General features: G+C 49.4%; 1 protein-coding gene across 5 annotated transcripts in view; it reads left to right on the top strand.

Moving 5' to 3' along the window:
- LOC310824276 (striatin-like) overlaps positions 1–21,681 on the top strand; it is a 113,406-nt gene that overhangs the window by 10,483 nt on the left and 81,242 nt on the right. For 4 of the 5 annotated variants that reach the window (XM_083697148.1, XM_083697146.1, XM_083697144.1 and 1 more), the window contains exon 2: positions 17,124–17,227. The exons of the other annotated variant lie outside the window; for it this stretch is intronic. In XM_083697148.1, the coding sequence (XP_083553274.1) occupies positions 17,124–17,227 (104 nt within the window). The remainder of the gene's footprint in view (positions 1–17,123; positions 17,228–21,681) is intronic. 5 annotated transcript variants of the gene reach the window in all.

Here is a 21,681-nt window from a genome sequence, read left to right as displayed (position 1 = left end):
GCATCCACGTAGAGGCGGCAGTGCCAGGCGGCCAGCCGAGGTGGAAGAGAGGAGTGATCGGGCAGGGGTTTGGGGGCTGACCATTGCTTGCAAGTAGGGAGGGGCTGTTCCTTTTGCCACCCGGTAGACGAGCACCAGGGTCTTGAATCTGATGCGAGCTGCTACCGGGAGCCAGTGAAGGGTGTGGAGGAGGGGGGTGACATGGGAGAATTTGGGGAGATTGAACACCAGACCGACGGCAACATTCTGGATGAGCTGCGGAGGCGGGGAGCCCGGCCAAGAGTACGTTGCAGTAGTCAAGGTGAGAGATCACAAGTGTCTGGACCAAGAGTTGTGCTGCTTCTCTGGTGAGGAATGGACGTATCCTTCTGATGTTGTAGAGGAAGAATCTACAGGAGCGTGCTGTCGCTGTGATGTTCGCCACACAGGATAAGTGGTTGTCAAGGATCACCCCAAGGTTCTTGGCTGTCTGGGAGGAGGTCACAGTAGAGTTCTCATCTGTAATGGAGAAGTCTTGGAGAGGGCAGGCTTTTCCCGGGAGGAAGAGCAGCTCAGTCTTGTTAAGGTTGAGCTTGAGGTGGTGGGCTGACATCCAAGCGGAAATGTCTGCAAGACACGCAGAGACACGTGTTGCCACCTGTGAGTCAGTGTTTCTCACTGTCCTTTCTGTTCCACTTTCCCTTTTTAATATAAGGGCCACTTCACTCTTAATTCTTCATCCGGTAAGTCAGTAGTGTGTTTTTCCCTTTGGTACCAAAATCCAAATTAAATCTAGACTTGTTTCTATCACACAGTTGCTCAACCATTTCACTACTCAAACCCTTTTCTAGTGAGGACGATGCATACATGGATAGTAGACAAGTAGGGCTTACTAAGCTGGACATTTCCAAGGTTCCTAATTCCTATGTTCAAGGAGCACATGAACAATTAATATTATTGTCACTCGTTGGGACAAAGTTTCACACTATAGGGCTTGTTTGATTATGGTAGAGCCACACATTGGTGTGGCACAGCTGCAATCAAATGTCCAACTGGGTCTTCTGTTTTCCTTCAATACTTCGCTTCCTGTTGTCTCTGTTCTGTTTGGAGCTGCAATTTGGGCCCCGTTCTTTAATTTTTTTTTTAAATGGTACTTTTTGCAACTTCCCTGTTAAAATCTTGAAAAGACCAGGCTATGCATATTAGTGTTGCGTGGCCATTGAGAATCAATTGATTGACATCCCCCTGTTTGCCTTTTTAAGTGACTGTATTCTATATTATCCAGTGAGGAAAAATGTCTTTTGATTTGATTTGACAGGAGGTTGTGGTACAGTTTTAACTGGCCTGAAAATGCAAGCCCAGTCCAACCCGAACCAGGCCTGTTGAGATGAGCCCCAAGCCTGACATCGAAGACAGATTTAATGACCCCGAGCCGAAAATTATTTGCATTATTTCTGCAGATAATATAAAGCCTAGCCTAAAGAAAAGCAACAAAAAAAACCATTAATTGAACAGGTGCTGTGCATCTATGACTAGAGCAGAGGAAGAGAGAGCAGTTGGTGGCGAGTTATCACACAGCCACGCAGGATTATATCTAAAAAACAATTAAACACAACTCTGTTGCGGCAAACCCCAGCCTGACCTGGCCCGAGTCAATTGTCAGAAAATCAGGCCCAACCCGAGCCCATCGGGTCCCTCTGAAATGTAAAACTCTAGGTTGTGGTGGCCGAAGGCAGGTTGGCTATAAATCAGATTAGCAGAAGGTCAGTTGTCATGCAAATAATCGTTAGAACCGTCATCACCGTTTCAAAACGGGGAGACAACTGTAACGCATGACAGAGCAAGAATAACCTTGTGGTCGACTGCTGTTGCTATTACTGAATAACTAATGAACAGTTCCAACGTTTTTAAGAAGATCTATTATTGATTTAACAGAAAGCAAGAACATCAGGCATAAGATAAAGTGCACATGTAGTGACCTACAAGGGAGGAGAGAGAGAGACATTCACCGGGGCATCTGTGCCTTTAAGAGAGTGGGCGGGAGTTATATGTTTGGGGTTCCGGGTAACGTGTTGCCCCGCTCAGTGTTGTTGTATTTTTATGTGGAGAGTAAACAGACTCGACTTGCCTTCGCCTCCTTGTCTCATTGTTTACCGCACCTCCACATTGGTGACCCTGACGTGATATGTCGACATCCGAAGATGGCAACAACTACCCTGCAATGCCTGGACCGAGCGGGGCGGAAGAAGCGGCAAATGTTAACATCTACGCCGCGACCATCAAGTTGCCTGACTTTTGGCAGCGCAACCCACGGCCGTGGTTTCAGCACATTGAAGCCCAGTTCCAGCTACGAGGTATAACGCAAGATGTGACGAGGTACTTCCATGTGGTGGCGGCGTTGGATGCCTCGACGACGGCCAGAGCGATGGCACTGCTAGAGGCTCCACCGGCTGTCGGCAAGTACGCCGCGCTCAAAACTTTCCTATTGAGACTTTTCGAACTGTCAGAAATGGAGAAGGCAGACCGCCTGCTGTCCCTCAACGGCCTAGGGGATAGCAGGCCGTCCGAATTAATGGAGAAAATGCTGGCTGTGCTGGGCTCGGCTGATCCCTCATTCCTTTTTGCTCACATTTTCCTGCGACAGCTCCCAGCGCCGGTACGCACTGCGCTAGCCAGCTCCTCCCTCTCCTCCACCAAGGACTACCGTGAGCTGGCTGCGGAGGCAGACAGGATTTTCCTTGCCAACCGGCAGCAGTTTGTTCACGCGCTGCTCCCTACCCTGGGCGCTTCGACCCCGCCCCCCCCTCCGGAGGACACCATGGGCACCGCAGCCGCGGTGACGGCCCGCCGCCAGCGCGACGACGGGTTGTGTTATTACCATGCCAGGTTTGGAGCTCAGGCTCAGCAGTGTCGCCAACCATGCAGTTTCGCGGGGCCGGGAAACGCCAGGGCCGGCACTCATTAGCAGCTATGGGTGCTGGCCGTGACTGCAGGCTGCTGTTTGTCACCGACTCCATCTCCGGCCGGCGTCTGTTGGTCGACTCGGGCGCCCAGCGCAGCATCCTGCCAGCTCTGTCCGTGGACACCATGGCTGGCGGACACGGCCCACAGATGGACGCCGCCAATGGCACGCCTATACGTACCTACGGCACCAGGTATGTGGAGGTGTGTTTCGGCGGGCGGCGTTTCGGCTGGGACTTTGTTATGGCCGCTGTGTCTACGCCGATCCTGGGCGCGGACTTCCTCTGTGCCTTCAGGTTGCTGGTGGATGTTACGAACTGCCGCCTGATCGATGCTGTGGCCTTTGCTACATACCCCTGCACGCTTGGAGGGGTTGGCGGGCTCTGCCTGTCAAACACATTCGCCACCGGGGATCAGTATCAGCGCCTACTGGCCGAGTTCCCTGTCCTCACCACACCCACGTTCTCGTCGGCAGTGGCTAAGCACGGCGTAGAGCACCACATCACCACCGTCGGCCCTCCAGTCTACGCTCGTGCTCGGCGCCTCGACTCTGCTAAACTCGTGATTGCCAGGGAGGAGTTCGCCACCATGGAACGCCTCGGCATCGTGCGCCGCTCGAACAGCCCGTGGGCCTCCCCCCTGCACATGGTGACTAAGGCTGATGGCGGTTGGCGCCCCTGCGGCGATTTCCGTCGCCTGAACAACGCCACGACTGCCGACCGGTATCCCATCCCGCACATACAGGACTTCTCCGCCCACTTGGCGGGGGCCACCATCTTTTCCAAGGTGGACCTGGTGCGAGGATACCACCAGGTACCGGTCCAACCACTGGACGTCCCCAAGACAGCGGTCATCACGCCCTTTGGCCTGTTTGAGCTCCTGGGTCTCTTCCTCGCCACCCGACACTTGAGGTTCCTGTTGGAGGGCCGCCGGTTCACCGCCTTCGTGGACCACAAGCCGCTGACATTCGCCATGGCCAAAACCGCGGAGCCGTGGTCTGGTCGACAGCAGCGTCAGCTCTCTGCCATCTCCGAGTTCACCACGGACATCCAGCATGTGTCTGGCAAGGACAACTCTGTCGCCGACTGCCTTTCCCCGTCAGTCGTGGGGTCCGTGCACTTGGGACTGGATTACGCTGCCATGGCCGCTGACCAGGCCACGGACTCGGACATTCAAGCCTACCGGACGGCCCCCACTGGGCTGCGGCTGGAGGACATGGTGTTTGATGACGCCAAAGCCACGCTAGTCTGCGGGCCAACCGCGCCCCATGGTGCCTGCTGGCTGGCGGCGCCGTGTTTTCGACACCATCCACGGCCTTTCCCACCCGGGCGTGAAAGCCTCCACTAGGTTGGTGGGGGCCAAGTTCGTCTGGCCGGGCCTCAGAAGGGACGTCAGGACGTGGGCTGACTCCTGCGTGGCGTGCCAGCGTGCCAAGGTACAACGCCATATCAAGGCCCCGGTTCGACCATGTCAACGTGGACCTGGTGGGCCCCCTGCCCCCCTCCCTCGGGTTCACTCACCTCCTCACCATGGTGGACAGAACCACCAGGTGGCCGGAAGCCGTTCCCCTGTCGTCTATTACATCAGCAGAGGTGGCCCGGGTTCATCGCGTGCTGGGTTGCCCGGTTCGGCACGCCGGCTGACCTCACCTCCGACAGGGGCCCACAGTTCACATCAGAGCTTTGGACTGCGGTGGCTGAGGGCCTGGGGGTGAAGCTCCACCGCACTACAGCGTACAGCCCGCAGGGCAACGGACTTTGAGAGGTTCCATCGCTCCATGAAGGCTGCTCTGCGGGCCAGCCTTACGGACAGCAACTGGGCCGACCGCCTCCCGTGGGTCATGCTCGGTCTTCGTTCTGCTCCCAAGGAGGACCTCCAGACCTCATCCGCCGAGCTGGTGTACGGCCAGCCACTGCGAGTTCCGGGGGAGTTCCTCCCGGAGGCCGCATCCCCCTGGTCTGCCGACACTCATCGGGCGGTGTCCCGGGGCGTCGCTGATGCCTTTGTCCCCATCCCAACATCTCGCCACTGCGTCCCCCAGTCCTACGTGCCCAAGGACCTGCTGTCGGCCAGATACGTCTTCATCCGCCATGACAGCCATCGGACTCCATTACAGCCCCCATACAATGGACCCTTCCGCGTCCTGGAGGCGGGAGCTAAGAACTTTGTTGTGGACATGGGGGGTAAGCCAGAGCGGGTCACAGTGGACCGTCTCAAGCCTGCTCATCTGGACATTGACAAGCCGGTTCAGCTGGCCCTACCCCCGCGGCGGGGACGCCCCCCTTCTGCGGCCTCCGGCCCTGCCCCGGCCCCTGCCCGGGCTCTAAGGCCGCCCAGGGCCCTTGACCCCCCTCCTGCTAAACGCAGCCGTTTTGGCCGCTTGATACGGCCACTGCCACGTTGACTGTTTGTTATGTTAATTGTTCATTGATTGACTGCGTTTTGTTATGGTGAATTCTGGGGGGGCCTGTGTAGTGACCTACAAGGGAGGAGAGAGAGAGACATTCACCGGGGCATCTGTGCCTTTAAGAGAGTGGGCGGGAGTTATATGTTTGGGGTTCCGGGTAACGTGTTGCCCCGCTCAGTGTTGTTGTATTTTTATGTGGAGAGTAAACAGACTCGACTTGCCTTCGCCTCCTTGTCTCATTGTTTACCGCACCTCCACACACACATATTTAACAAAAGTGCTTATTACTTTTTAATAAATAGTCTACGCAAAGAAAATAACAGGCAGCTGCTGCTTGATAAATAGCAAAATTACAAACACAGAAGACATGATAAGCCTACTGTCGTCAGTGCAAATAGACTCTTGTGCGTGTCCTTTTAAAATAACAGGCTAAAAGAGCAAAATAAACACATGCTATTTAATAGCAAAATAGGCGAACTATAAGAACTTTGTTCAGTCTATTATTAGGCCTCTTCCTTTAAGTTCTGCGCCAGGAACACAAGCATATTTACGTTGTCCGGCGTGACCGGGCAGGGGTAACAATGTTCCCCGCTGTACTAAAAACTGTCTCTGAGGCTGTGCTCGTTGTTCAAATACACATGTATTTTCTTGCAAGTTTCGCTGTCAAAGGAAAGCGACCCTGGTTGTTGCGCCACCATGCCAGGGGATCATCAGTGGAGTCCAGCGGCTCTTCTTGTCGGTTGCACGTAATTTTCAGTGATGGCACACACTCTCATCGGTAGAGGGGCAGTGCTTTCAGGTCTACCTCCTCCCCTCTCCTGCATCTAGCGTGCTAGCTAATCATTAAGAACAAAACAATTGTTGTTAATGATTATTTTTTACACATGCTATTAGGTAAAGTATATCGACATGAAAATTTAAATCGACATTTTAAAATTCTAAAATCAATGTACACTGCTCAAAGAAATTAAGGGAAGACTTAATCGTCACAGTGTAACACCAAGTCAGTTAAACTTCAGGGTTATCAATCTGCCCATTTAGGAAGCACAAGTGGTTGTGAATCAATTTCACCTGCTTTGGTGCAAATGAAAGTGACAACAGGTGCACTGGAAAGGCAAAAGCAAGACAACCCCCAAAAAGGTAATGGTTTTGCATGTGGTGGCCACAGACAATTGCTCTCTCCTTATCCTTCCTGACTGATTCTTCTCTAGATTTGTGTTCTGCTAGTGTCCTTGTCACTACTGGTAGCATGAGGCGGTACCTGCAGCCCACTCAGGTTGCACAGGTAGTCCAGCTCCTCCAGGACGGCACATCCATACGTGCGGTCGCAAGAAGGTTTGCTGTGTCTCCCAGCACAGTCTCAAGAGCATGGAGGAGATACCAGGAGACCGGCCGTTACACGAGGAGAGCTGGACAGGGTCGTAGAAGGGCATCAACACAACAGCAGGACCGGTATCTGCTCCTTTTTGCGTGAAGGAACAGGAGGAGCACTGCCAGAGCCCTAGAAAATGACCTCCAGCAAGCTACTGGTGTGCATGTGTCTGACCAAACTGTCTCCATGAGGGTGGCATGAGGGCCCGACGTCCTCTCGTGGGACCTGTGCTCACTGCCCAGCACCGTGCAGCTCGATTGGCATTCGCGAGAGAACACCAGAATTGGCAGGTCCGCCATTGGCGTCCTGTTCTCTTCACAGATGAGAGCAGGTTCACACTGAGCACATGTGACAGGCGTGAAAGAGTCTGGAGACGCCGTGGTGAATGTAATGCTGCCTGTGACATCATCCAGCATGACCGGTTTGGCGGTGAGTCAGTGATGGTCTGGGGAGGCATATCCTTGGAGGGTCGCACAGACCTCCATGTCATAGCCAACGGTACCCTGACTGCTGTTAGGTACCGGGATGAGATCCTCAGACCCATTGTCACACCTTACGCTGGTGCAGTGGGCCCTGGGTTCCTCCTAGTGCAGGACAATGCCCGGCCTCATGTGGCCAGAGTGTGTAGGCAGTTCCTGGATGAAGAAGGCATTGATACCATTGAATGGCCCTCTTGTTCCCCTGACCTAAATCCAATTGAGCACCTATGGGACGTTATGTATCGGTGCATCCGACGCCACCAAGTACCGCCACAGACTGTCCAGGAGCTCACTGATGCCCTGATCCAGGTCTGGGAGGAGATCCCCCAGGACACCATCCGCCGACTCATCAGGAGCATGCCCAGACGTTGTCGGGAGTGCGTACAGGCACGCGGGGGCCATACACACTACTGAATCACATCATGAGTTGCCGTGATAAAATTCACACAAGTTGGATCAGCCTGTGATTTGAATTTTTTACTTTTGATTTTCGGTGTGATTTTGAATCCAGCCCTTAATGGGTTGATGATTTTGGTTTCCAATGACCGTTGTAACGTCATTTTGTTCTCAACAAATTATACAATGTACATCAGTAAAGATTTCCAACTTGAATAATTCGTTCATCAAGATCTGGGTTAGGGTTACCCTAACCCTAACCCAAGATCTGATGTGTCCCGTAAGTGTTCCCTTAATTTTTTTGAGCAGTGTATTTCAACGGCTATGACAGTCGTATAACCGCGTAACCATCACAGCCCTAGTTGAGGGTAAAGGGAGTCCTACTACACCACACACACACACTCCAAGATATGTTTGGGTATTACCATCCCTCAGTCAATGTAGTGTACCACAACCACGCCCAAGCTGCATTTATTTCTGTACCCCCCCCCCCCCCCCCTCTCTCTCTCTCTCTCCCTCTGTGTGTGGCTGCTCCTCAACTCAAAGTGGCAAAGAGAAAGAGACATACACTTGAGTACAGTCAAGCATAGCCATACCTCCAAAACACGTTATTCTCTCGCCTCCTTTGGAGGTCTGGAGAATTTTTGATTTGCCAATCTGGCTTGGATTGAACCTGGACATAGCGATGGGAGAATGTGCTTGCAATTTCATTGGATGTTACATTACAAGAACCCTCCCCCACATGCCCATAGATGATTGCTTGTTATGTGCACCGTCTTGACTGTTTTCCGACCGTGTAGGACTATTTTTAGGACTATGCATTAGGTGTTTGATGCGTGGCAAGGCGTCACTCATTTCAAACTGGTTTCCACCCCTTTTGTACCTATTTTCTGCAAAGGATTTCACCAGGCTTTCTGAACTAGGAAAGCCTGATCTCAACAAGGTTAACTTGAGTACCACTAGTCTTCAACAGGGTAACATCTTTTTAAGGATGCATCCCTGAGACTAGAGAGGCAGTCACTTCATATCAAATGGATTTGTGGGTTACCTGTGAGCTGGGGGCTGTCTTTGTGAGTAGAGCTGGGGGGCTGTTTATTCTGACTGGAAGCCACTCCTCTGAGCTTTGGTGGAATCAGACCAGAGTGCTTCCATCCTGTCCAGTGGTGTACTCCAAACATTGTTCATCAGTTCTTCTTTCTTTCTGCCACTACACTTACAAAATACTAGGCATGTGGGTGTGTAGGACGGCTGCCCTCTCACACTGTAGAATTGCTTGCCTCCCAAGTTTTAAACTTCAGCAATCACAGATTAAACAATCTGTCAGGGTTGCTGTGTCTACAACAGATCAATCTAATCTGTGTGTTTGTTTTGGTGTTTATTAATTTGAACATCCTTTATCTAGTGTCAGCTTGAATGGCACTTCTGCGATACACTGCAGTGTTGGTAGTAGTCGGGAAAGTAGTAATAGTTGATAATAGTAGTAATAGTACAAGGTGAAACAAAGGCCTGCTCTGACAGCCCTGGCATGCCAAAGCAGTCTGACAAGAGCTTGACTGCTCATGGCTCGCATTGATTCCTGCAGTCTTGTGAAGACAGATTGTGGAGAGGCGAAAGGGCACCAGCTGCCACCATGCTTCTCTAAAGCTGTTAAATAGTGTAGTTCTTTTGCAGCAACATGTTTCAGGTCTTGTGATGAGATGAAATAAGGAGAACTGAGGTCGAAGTCTTTTGGAGACGATGTACTTTAATTGATGTTACAGCCAGCATTGTACTTTCTCTCTGAGATTCTCCCCGTCCCAACTCTTATACCAGAGACACTCTTCGAATGTGACCTTGAGAAGGCCCTAGGTTGCTATGGTAACCAGTCCCCTGACCCTCTCCCCTACTATCAGGTGTTTTCAGAACATCTACTCTTTTATGGCCCACCAGGTGAAAGGGCGAAGGCCTAGAGACACGGCTAACACACAGAATATTGTACAATTCCAACAGTCCCCCCCTGTAATTATTTTAAACAAAGTATAATAATCAAAAATAAGAAAATACAGAAATTAATAACAAAACATATAAAACAGCAAGCAATGTCATATGAAAATTAATCACTGATACTTGTAGCAAATACCAGGGTTCTCAAACCTAATACCCATACCAAGCTCCTAAAACCCATACCAAGCTCTTTCCAAACATGCGTCATGTCAGTCTTGATGACTCTTAGTCTACTGCGCCGACTCTTCGAGGCAGACATTTTGAGCAGCCCACATTTTAATGACGTACATTACCAGCAGACCAAACAAAATGGGTGCCAACAGTTTCAGTAGGTCCTGGATGAAGGGAGAGACCCAGAAAAGGCCCTGATGGTGGAGGCGGGGAGACCGGCCAAGAGTGCGTTGCAGTAGTCAAGGCGAAAGATCACAAATGTTTGGACCAAAAGTTGTGCTGCTTCTCTGAGGAATGGACATATCCTTCTGATGTTGTAGAGGAAAAATCTACAGGAGCGTGCTGTCTCTGTGATGTTCGCCACGCAGGATAAGTGGTTGTCAAGGATCACAGAAGAGTTCTCTACTGTGATGGAGAAGTCTTGGAGAGGGCAGGCTTTCCCTGGGAGGAAGAGCAGCTCAGTCTTGTTAAGGTTGAGCTTGAGGTGGTGGGCTGACATCCAAGCAGAGATGTCTGCAAGACACGCAGAGACACATGTTGCCACCTGTGAGTCAGAAGAGGAGAAAGAGTTGAGTGTCATCTGCGTAGCTGTGGTAGGAGAAACCATGTGAGGAAATTACAGAGCCAAGAGATTTGGTATAAAGGGAGAACCGTAAGGGCCTTAGGACAGAGCCTTGATGGAACCCAGGGGTGAGGGCAGCGCTCCTCTCCATGTCACCTGGTAAGAGAGATCGGCCAGGTCGGATGCAAACCAGGAGAGTGCAGAGCCAAAGATGGCCAATTCTGAGAGGGTGGAGAGAAGGATCGGGTGGTTTACTGTGTCAAATGCAGCAGACAGGTCCAGAAGAATGAGAACAGAGGAGAGGGAGGAAGCTCGAGCAGAGTGGAGGGCCTCCGTGACAGCAAGGAGAGTAGTCTCAGTAGAGTGCCCAGCCTTAAATCCGGATTGGTGAGGGTCAAGGCGGTTGTTCTGAAGGAGGTAGTTAGAGACAGCACGTTCAAGGGTTTTAGATAAGAAGGAGAGAAGGGATACTGGTCTGTAGTTATGGACAGCAGACGGGTCAAGAGTTGGTTTCTTAAGAAGAGGCTTGACTCTGGTCTCTTAAAGGCAGCTGGGACAGATCCTGTGGATAGAGAGGAATTGATTAATGGTGGTAAGGAACGGAAGGAGGTCTTTGGAGAAAGGGGGAGGGGATAGGATCAAGGGGGCAGGTGGTTGCCCGCTTGGATGTGACCAGTTTTAGAACATCATCAGGGGAGAGGGGGGGGGGAGATCTGATAAACCAGAGACCGGGTGTAGCACGGTGGGTTTGGGAGGAAAGGGAGCAGTGTTGGTGAGAGGTAGAGGGAAAGAGCTGCTAATGTCATCAACCTTCTTTTCAAAGTAGGTGACAAAGTCATCCGCAGACAGGAAGGAGGGGGAGGAGGTGGGTTGAGGAGTGAGGAAAATGTGGAGAACAGTTTCCTTGGGTCAGAGGTAGAGGATTGAATTTTGGAATGGTAGTAAGAAGCTTTAGCAGCTGATGCAAATGAGGTGTAGTTGAGGAGGAGAGTCGGTCATCACAGAGGCCAGTTTTTCTCCATTTCCTCTCAGCTGTCCGGAGCCCTATTCTACGAGCCTGCAGGGTTTCAGACAGCCAGGGAGCGCGTGGAGAGGATCGTGCCAGCCTTGAGATCTGTGGACAGAGAGTGTCGAAGGATGAGGAAAGAGAGGCCAGGAGGATGGAGGAGGCTGCATCAGTGGATAGAAGGGAGAAGGATTCAACAGAGGGTAGGGCGAATAAGACAGAGGAAGAGAGAGCGGATGCACAGGTTGCAACGAGAGGATACAGTGTGGGTAGAGACTGACTGGGAGGGGGAGGATTTGAGAGAGAAGGATATAAAATGTTGATCAGAGACCGGAAGACTTAAAAGTAAGGTTGGAGGTATGGGAGGATCTTGTGAAGACAAGGTCGAGCTGATTGCCCGCCGCGGAGAAGAGTGGGACAGGGTAAGGCCGAAGGAGGAGAGAAGGTCAAGTGCTCCAGATGAGTGAAGCTTCTCCGACTGGATGTTGAAGTCACCCAGTAGTGTGATTGGTGTGCCGTCCTCAGGGAAGAAGCTGAGAAAGACATCCATCTCATCTAAGAAGTGGCCAAGCTGACCTGGTGGACGATAGATGATAACAATGTGAAGTTTGACTGGGGAGGTGACAGAAATGGCATAGAATTCGAAGGTGGATATGGACAGGTGTGACAGGGGAAGGACATTAATGTGACCACTTAGGCGAGATGAGGAGTCCTGTTCCTCCCCCTCGACCAGAGAGTCTAGGGGAATGAGAAAAGGAGTAGGCATCAGAGAGGGCTGCCGGAGTAGCTGTGTTTATCCGGTGTAATCCATGTCTCTGTGAGAGCAAGGAAGTGGAGGGACATGAAGCAGGCATAGGCTGAGATAGCCTCTGCTTTCCAGACCGCTAACTGGCAGTTCCAAAATCCTCCCGTGACAGTGAGGTCGTGGTCAGTTGAGCATGGTGGGTAGATTAGATTGAAGGGTTGCAAGTGGGGGTTTAGCGTCGATGTGTCCTCCTGATGGATGAAATAACAGGAATGTGGAGGAAGCACATTATGATATTTGCCGGTATGGAGAGAGAGAGGGTTTGTGGGCAATACAAGATGTAGGTAGCAGTCAGTAGACTCAGAGTAGTGAAAAAAACAAAGTAGTAGAACAAAAATACTTCGTAGTTTGGCCTTCCTCTCAGGCCTTCCTCGATGGAGTCCACACATTGACTCCTTTTGTCTTTTTGTCAAGTGTCTGGAGGCTGTCGCTCTATGATCGTCACGATATAAATGCAGATTCTGTGATTGCTGATGACTAGCAGGATAGCAGCCCCTCCCACCTGACGATTACTTAACGACCAGACAGGTTTCACCACTCACTCAATCCCAAATTTATTAATCCCCCCCCCCTCCCAATCACACCCCTCTCCATCCAGGAAAGAGTCGTCAACAAACTGTTAAAGACTCAGAACCCCCGCAAGGCATCTGTACCAGACGCTGTCTCCCCCTCCACACTGAAGCACTGTGCAGACTAGCTCTCTCCAGTGTTTACGGACATCTTTAACACCTCACTGGTCGATTGCATGGTACCTGCCTGCTTCAAAACATCCACCATCATCCCAGTTCCCAAAAAGCAGAGGATCACAGGCCTTAATGACTACAGACCAGTCGCCCTGACCTCTGTGGTAATGAAGACCTTTGAGCGCCTCGTGCTCACCCACCTCAAGGCCATCACCAACCCCCTCCTTGACCCACTGCAGTTTGCCTACAGAGCCAGCAGGTCTGTAGACGACACAGTCAACATGGGACTTCACTTCATCCTCCAGCACCTAGACTCCCCCGGCACCTACGCCAGGATCCTGTTTGTCGACTTCAGCTCCGCATTCAACACCATCGCCCCAGCTCTCCTCCAGGACAAGCTATCCCAGCTGAACACTGTGGAGTCATTCAGATTCTTGGGGACAATAATATAATAGGACCTCAGGTTGGTCATCACCTCCACCATCAAGAAGGCCCAGCAGAGGATGTTCTTCCTGCTGCAGCTGAAGAAATGCAACATGCTGCAGAAAGTGACGGTCGAGTTCTACATGGCCATCATGGAGTCCATCATCAGCTCATTGATCACCAGCTGGTTCGTTGCCTCCACTGCCAAGGACAAAGGCAGACTGCAGCGGACCATTCGGTCAGCCGAGACGGTCATAGGCTGCAACCTGACGTCGCTCCTGGACCTGTTCCACTCCAGGACCAGTAAGAGAGCAGGAAAGATCATAGCTGATCCTTCCCATCCTGGTCACCACCTCTTCCATTGACTTCCATCCGGCAAAAGGTTCCGGTCAATCAAGACCAAAACCTCGCGCCACCTGAACAGTTTCTTCCCCATCGCAGTAGGGCTCACAAACAAGCTCCCTGCCTCTCACTGACTCTGGGACTTAGCCTTGCACAGCCTACAAAATGTATTGTTTTATTTTGTAAATTTGTTATTGCTATTTTGTTAATATTTAGCTATTTTGTAAATTGTCAATATTTGCTATTGTTTTTTATGTCCCATGCACCAACCTCACCAAGTCAATTTCCTGTATGTGCAAATAATGAATTATTCTGATTCTGATCAATGGAAACACGATGCACCTGAGCTCAATTTTGAGTGTCATAGCTAAGGGTCTGAATACTTATGTAAAGGTGATATTTCAGTTTTTTATTTGTAATAAATTAGCAACAATTTCTAAACCTGTTTTCGCTTTGTCATTATGGGGTATTGTGTGTAGATTCATGAGGAAATAAGAATAATTTAATCAATTTCAGAATTAGACTGTAACATAACAAAATGTGTCAAAAGTGAAGGGGTCTGAATACTTTCTGAATGCACTGTATTTAGAGATGGGCACTGAAAGGAGGGGGGGGGGGGTGCAAAAAATTACATTCCAACAATTTATGAGAATTGATTGCATGGCAAATAAACAGTCTTTCTTTCTTTCTTTCTTTTTACTGTACAATGTCAACTTGACCAACTGTGACCTTGTCATGTGCTCCTACGTCCTAGTTTAATATAGCTTCAGTGTTTTCTTGGTCCTTTACATATTCTCTTGTGTTAGATATGTACTGGTGATGCCGCTGTTGTAGTCAGTACGGCCCTTGTATAGGCTGAGTAGGGCTGCACCCCTGCCTTCCCTCTCTTGTTTTGCTGCTCTTTTCTGTCTGTACTGGATGTGAACTGTGTGGGTTAGAGGGGGAGGGTTGTGGGATTGTTGCGTGGAGGGTGGGTGAAATGAAGCTCACGCTGTTTAAATCATGCAGATTGAAGCTCTGCCGTGACTCATCACTGCAGGCAGCAGCAGTGCCTTTGAAGAGAAACTCAGAACTCCACAGTAACTCCTATCCTTTTTTTCTCAGATTTACCGACAAAAACATTGTCCCACTGCAGGTGATGAGGTGTTTAGAGGGAGAACAAGCTTATCCTAACCCCAAGCTCTCCAGCCCTGAGCAATTTGGAGGAGGCACACACTTCAGCTCCAGCACACAATCTGCAGCATCATGGACTGAAATAGGCTTTTGTTGTGTTTTGGTGCAGTTCACCTTTTTGACTGAAGACTGTGCCCTGTATAGTGACCTCATTGTAAGACTTTTAGTCTGAAATCTGTTGGTGTTGATTTGTTTCGCCTGTCTAATGGCGGTTTTGAGTGCCAGGCTGCTTGTAATGTAGCCTCCTGCGCTGCACTCTGCCCGGCTCAGGAAAGCTGTGTGATTGACCTAGTGATGCAATTCTGACTCTGACTGTGCGCGTCAACAACTGCTGCCTGTTATTGAAGGGAGAAACTGGTGGAATTGATGGAGGAAGGCATGGGTAGAAGCAGAGGGAGTAGATTTAAAGTAGATTTTGCCGGTGCCGAAGCATTCTGCTGCAGCAGGCCTGAATTACTTCCGCCCCGTTGCACTCACTCCCATCATCATGAAGTGCTTTGAGAGGTTGGCCCTGGCTCACCTTAAAGACCACCTACCCCCCACACTGGATCCCCACCAGTTTGCCTACCGCCCAAACAGGTCAACTGAGGATGCCATCTCCACGGCACTACACTCCACCCTACCCACCTGGATAACAACACCACCTACGCAAGGATGCTGTTGACTTCAGCTCAGCATTCAACACCGTCATCAAACTCAGTGACCTTGGCATCAGCACCTCCCTCTGCAACTGGACCCTGACCAACAGACCCCAGTCTGTTAGGTTAGACGCCCTGAACACCGGTGTCCCACAGGGCTGTGTGCTGAGTTCTCTCCTCTACTCCCTCGTCACCCGCGACGGTGTGCCTGTCTCTAACGCCATCAAGTCCGCAGACGACACCACGGTGGTAGGCCTGATCAATAACAACGACGAGTCGGCCTGCAGGGAAGAGGTCCAGCACCTGGCGGTGTGGTGTGCCGACAACAACCTGACCCTCAACACCAAGAAGACCAGGGAGCTCATTGTGGACTACAGGAAAGCTGGGGGCTGCAGACACACCCCCATCTACATCAATGGGATGGAGGTGGAGCGTGTCTCCAGCTTCAAGTTCCTGGGTGTCCATATCTCCGAGGATCTCTCTTGGACCCTCAACTCCTCCACCCTAGTCAAAAAGGCGCAGCAGCTTCTATACTTCCTGAGGAGACTGAAGAAAGCCCATCTGTCTCCTCGGATCCTGGTCAACTTTTATCGGTGCACCATCGAGAGCATTCTGACAAACTGTGTGGTATGGCAGCTGCTCTGTCTCCGACCGGAAGACCCTGCAACGAGAGGTGAGAACCGCCCAGCACATCACCGGTGCCCAACTCCCTGCCATCGAGTCAGGAGTCTCCGTTCCCGCACCAGCAGGCTCAGGAACAGGTTCTTCCCTACAGCTGTTACTCTGCTGAACTCAGAATCCCGGTGGTAGCCCAGCCCAGCACCCCCCCTCTCCCAGCCGCCCCCTTCCACCCCCCAGCAAGAGGAACATTGACTCCCAGTATCTGTGTATCCTCCCCCCATACCTTTACTGGCTGCACACTCAGGACTAAATTTAGCTTTTGCACTACTGCTTGTTTGCACATACCATATTTATTATATTGGTCTCTAATTATATATCTTACATATGCAACATACCTCAAGACCTATTGCCCTTGTTCAACTGTACATATCATATTGATATTCATCTCATGTATATTCACTTATTTATACTCACTGTAATACCTTATACTGTAATACCATCCACTGTCTACAATTTCGTGTATTTTGCACTATGCCACTATTTACTATCTGGTTACATGTCAAACTACATTTTGTTGTCTCAGTACTTGTACACAATGACAATAAATCTAATCTAAATTAAAACTGATTTATTTGCTATCATGCCAATGCCATGCATATTGATTTGATATCTTTCTGTCTCTGGAGGCGATTTTTCTCTCCGTCGTTTGAAGCTTGTGCCAAGAATATGCCACATTTGGTATTCTTTTTCACATGTTACCAATACCTCTCCAAGCAGTTGGATAAAACCAAAGTATTGCCAAAAACACTTATGTATTTAGGACGTCCAAAACTAGGCCTAAATCGTTCTTCTACCTTAGACATTGTCCTGGCAATCTCTCCAAAACTGTCTGGAATGTCAAATCACTCACAATAAATCAGTTATAAATCACTGAGGGGCATTCTTCTTGTTGCTGAGAAAATGCTTTGACCAAGATGACAGACAATTATGCCTATAAAGCCTTATCATGTTAGAAAATTCAGAACGATAACTAAACGAGTTGACATCGCTGATGTTAATTGAATACATTTTTGGCTGTGCTGAATATGTTTTTAATTGGTGTGCGTGTGTGCGTGCACGCAGGCCCAGATCATGTTCCTGCAGGGCGAGAGGAAAGGCCAGGAGAACCTAAAGAAGGACTTAGTCAGGAGGATCAAGATGCTGGAGTTTGCCCTGAAGCAGGAGAGGTCAGTACTCAACACATTACCTTATGACTCTACTCAGCAATAGTACATTTAAAATGCTTTTTATTTGGGTTCAGCCGAGGCAGTAATGGAGTGGTCGAGTATCATCTGAGCACAGTCTTCTATTGAGTGCATTTTGGTAGGATGGATGTGTTTGGTGTCAGACACTGTTAGATATGTGTAATTTCTTCCGCAGCAATGAGATGAAATAAAGAGATTTGAAGGTTGATGTCTTTTGAAGAGGGTATTTTATTCAATGTTACAAAGAAATTAAGTTTCAGGCTAGCAGGTTCTCTCTCTCTCTTTCCCAGAGAAACTATAAAAACTTGCGATGGAATTTGGCCTTGGAGGCCACAGGTCCTTATCCCTCTACTTCCTTTATCTAGCATCTGGTGTTATTTAGTGTCTGTGTTGTGTATTTGATAGGTTACTACTAGGCCAGAGGTGAGGGGCACATAGAATACTTGAAAATAGAATACAGAAATCATTGGACAATTCTAACAGTCCCCTCTATGATTATTTTAAACAAAGTACAATAATCAAGAATTACCGAAATAACAATAAAGACATCAAAACATTAAAAGTATAAAAAAACAGCCAGAATAAAAAGTGATTACATTCCTTCATTTACTGAACACCCCCCCCTGTTGTCTCTAGGACAACATCCTCATACAGAATTGCCGTTAGATTCGGGAACTTAATACCATTAAACCCAGGGAGGGGTGAAGGCTACATCAGTCAGACAGCTAGAAAAGTTACAACAGTTGATTATTCAGTGGGAAAACAAGGTACAACAATGAAATAAGGAAATACAGAAATGAATAATAAAATATATAAAAAACAGCAAACAATGTCATATCAAAATGAATCACTGATACTTAAACTTTAAGGCATACCAAGCTCTTACCAAGCATGCGTCATTTCAGTCTTGATGACTCTTAGTCTACACTGTTGTTATACTGTGTATGCTTAAATATGACAGCTTTCCATAAAATGTGTTTTTCAGTCCACTGATCTATCAAGTCGTTACTGAAGCACACTTGATAGGTGACACGGTAACGTTGAAGTTCCAGGCGTGATGTCAGTTGGAATTGGTGCAGCTCACCCTGATTTGGACAACTCCACCTGAAAGACGGATAAAAAAAGAAAAACAGCAGAAACAAGGTTCTTATTGAAGTGTTGAAGTGTTTGCCCAAAGCAAAACAATACATTTCCCCATCTGAGGTAGACCAGCATGGACGTGACATCAAATAAATGATTCCCCATTAACACCGTCTTCACCCAGAGTAGGCCCCCACAGCCAATTGCTCATGGTTCTGTAGCCCCAAGGCTTGATCCACCCCAGTATGATCAATGAGTTTACAGTGACTGGCGTGTATCCATTTTGATGTACTCTACTTTAACTGCTGTGTTGGTTATCAACTTGATAGGGACCATCCCATCAAGCTTCTAACAACTTTCTGTGGTTTGTGTATCATAACCCATTGACCTGGCACGATAGTGTGTCCCCCCTCAGGAGCCTCTACCCACGCATCATGTACCTGCTGTTCAGCTGCTTTAGTGGCTTTGCCAAGAGCTAAACAATAATTGAGAAACCGTCGCTCATCAGAAGCATGTCTGCTCGTCTCAGATCAATAGTACCGGGTAGTGACATTGGGCTGCTTGTGATGACTTTGAAGGGGCTCAGTCCTGTGGTATTATTGTGTGTTGCTCTAATACTGCACAGTACTGCAGGCAGGGCCTCTGGCCAGGGCACCCCTTCATGATGCATTTTGGCGAGTCTCTCTTTAAGAGTTTGATTCATTCGTTCCACCTGCCCAAATGATTGAGGGTGATGGGGACAGTGGAGTGACCACTTTACTTCCAGCGTCCTGCTGACTTCTTCATAGATCTTCCCAGTGAAGTGAGAGCCTTGGTCAGAGTCTATTTGTTCTGGTAGACCCCATCATGTGTTAGGGTGGGTGGTAGTGTGGTGGATCCAAGTGCGGAGAGATACTCAGACAACGGCGTACAGTGTTCTTAAAGCAGGGGGGTTTAATGTAACAGAAGTAGGGAGTCGGGAACAAACAAACACGGGGACCAAACGGTAAAACAAAGGTGGAGAAAGCAAGCTCCGCTAAATAAGGTACACAGAAAATACTGGATACAGGGTTATCACGGGGACCAACAATACGGACAGGCAGACAGGGTACTCACAACAGACGGGGAGAATCTCGGACGAAGACATGGGGAACACACAGGCTATTTATACAAACAGGGGACAGAACACACAGGTGATATCAATGAGGGTGATTCAAGGTAGATTGGGAGGCACTGACCCGTATAGCCAGAGGGGGGTGCCAGAGTCAACGGACAGAAACCTCAGGCGTGACAATCATGGAATGATTTCTTTGACTAGCACTTTGGCTGTAGGTAAAGCAGTTCCCTTTTTGGTAGGGAAGGCTTCCTCCCATTGAGAGAGTTTGTCAACAACCACCAACAGATTTTGATACTCTTCCTTGGTTGTTGTTTTTCTGACCGGTAGGGCACTGAGATACAATTCTTTCTGCCTGTTTCCTGAAAGCTGGGTTCCACTACTGGTTGGAGTAGCGGTGAACCGTTTTGTCTGTTCTGATATGACCTAGTGAATGAATCTGAGTAGCCAGATAGGGTAATAGCTTCCAAGGGACCCCAGTCCCAGGGGGCGGAGCGCCAGAGGCTATCATGTCGCTATCAGTGTTGACAGCCCATCCAGCCTTCTGCACTCCGTCTTCCACCATGAAGGACCCATCGGTAAACAGTATCATGTCAAGGTTGTCAAAGGGTGTGGATTTAACCATTCCTTCATCTGCCTGGTCCATGACCAGGTCTTGACAGTTGTGCTGGAAGATATCACAGTCGGCTCAGAGTGGTGTTCATTTTTGTCATGATGTCAAGCCCTAGGATGGGTTGTTCCACATGCTTCCCAATCCACAATTTTGCTGTGAGACTTGTGGGTCGAATTTGTATCTCCACTGGCTTGGTTTCGTGGAGCTCCAGTTTCCCCCCTCCTACTCCATGCGCCTTGTTTTTCCAGTGTAGGAGATGTTGATTCCTTTTTGGCTGCTGCTCGTGATAATTGTTATTTTAGCTCCAGTGTCTACCAGGAAGTAAATCGTTCTTCCCCAGACATCCAGTGAAGCATATATCCCATCATTTCTCGTGAACGGCAGCCTGAAGAGGGCGCAAGAGGGGGGCATCTAGTCAACAACTCTCCACAGAGGCCAACAGAACCCTCTGCTGATCCGAGGACACCTGACCAACTTGTTGAAGCATCGAGTTTGAGTTTGAGTTTGTCAGGGATCTTGTTTTCTCCCCTCTGGGATTCCTGCCATTTTTTTCAGTCCTCCTTCCAGTGTCCAGGTCTTTTGCAGTAGTGAAAACTCTTCTCCCTGTCTGCTCGATTTTGGTTCTTCAAGACCGCTCTGACCTTTATGGAACTTCCTGTTCCCAGGTTACGATCCAGTTGTGAAAGTTTTGCCACGAGTTCACCATAACTGGCATTTCTCCATTCTGCACTTACGGTGACCACGGTCCTTCAAAGTCCCTCTCTCACTGCTTGCATCAGCTGATGGTTTAGGCCTCCATTGACGGTCCTGTCCATGTTGTCTGAAGTTATGGCAGGTAAACCACTGTGTCTGAGCCACGTCTGACGGAAGCGTTCCTCCAAGTCCGCAAAGTGCTCACCGGGCTTCTAGAGGCACTTGGTTACCTCAGTCCAGTCAGTGGTGGCATGGGAGGCTGAAATCACCCATTCTTGAATACTTTCCCAGGCTCCATTGAGGTTCTGCCCATCTACACCCAGAGCGTTCTCCACTTTTAGTCTCACGGCTTCAATCTCTCGAGGAGATACCTGCTGTGCGTGGGTCTGATGCCTCTTTTGACCACTTGTCGACATCCTTGGGGTCAGGAACCTTGTGTGTGACGGTTTTTCTTCATCATTGTCTGGGCCGGCTTTTTTTTTTTCCTTGGTTTTCTAACTTTAATTAATCATACATTTTTCTTGAGTTGCAACAACATCATCAGAGGAAGAGAATGAATCTTAACTGTAAACTCCATAGCATGGCACTGCAGCTACCATTTGCTTGAGTTCTTTCACAGGGCAGATGGTTGGTAGGGGAGGGGCTGGCCCCTCCTTTGTTCGTCTCCCTTTAGCTCTCTCCCTCCACTTCCGGCTTTTAGCGCATTCTGTCTCGAGCTTCACCTTGAGCACTTCAGCCCTCTCCTCTGCTTCAAGCCTGGCTCGGTCAGACTCCACTTCCGATTCGGCCAGCACCATGGCCCTCTCCTCTGCGTCGAGCCTGGTTCGTTCGTGTTCCCCTATGGATCCAGTCAATGCCCTGGCCCTCTGCTCTGCTTCCACTTTCGATTCAGCCAGTGCTTTGGTTTTAGTTTTCATGCCATCTTCCGATGTCATGTGGAAGTCTTTTCTCGCACGA

The sequence above is a fragment of the Argentina silus genome (genome assembly GCF_951799395.1).
Source record: "Argentina silus genome assembly, chromosome: Y".
Taxonomy (NCBI): Eukaryota; Metazoa; Chordata; class Actinopteri; order Argentiniformes; family Argentinidae; genus Argentina; species Argentina silus.
This window is presented reverse-complemented; position numbering and strand designations above follow the sequence as displayed.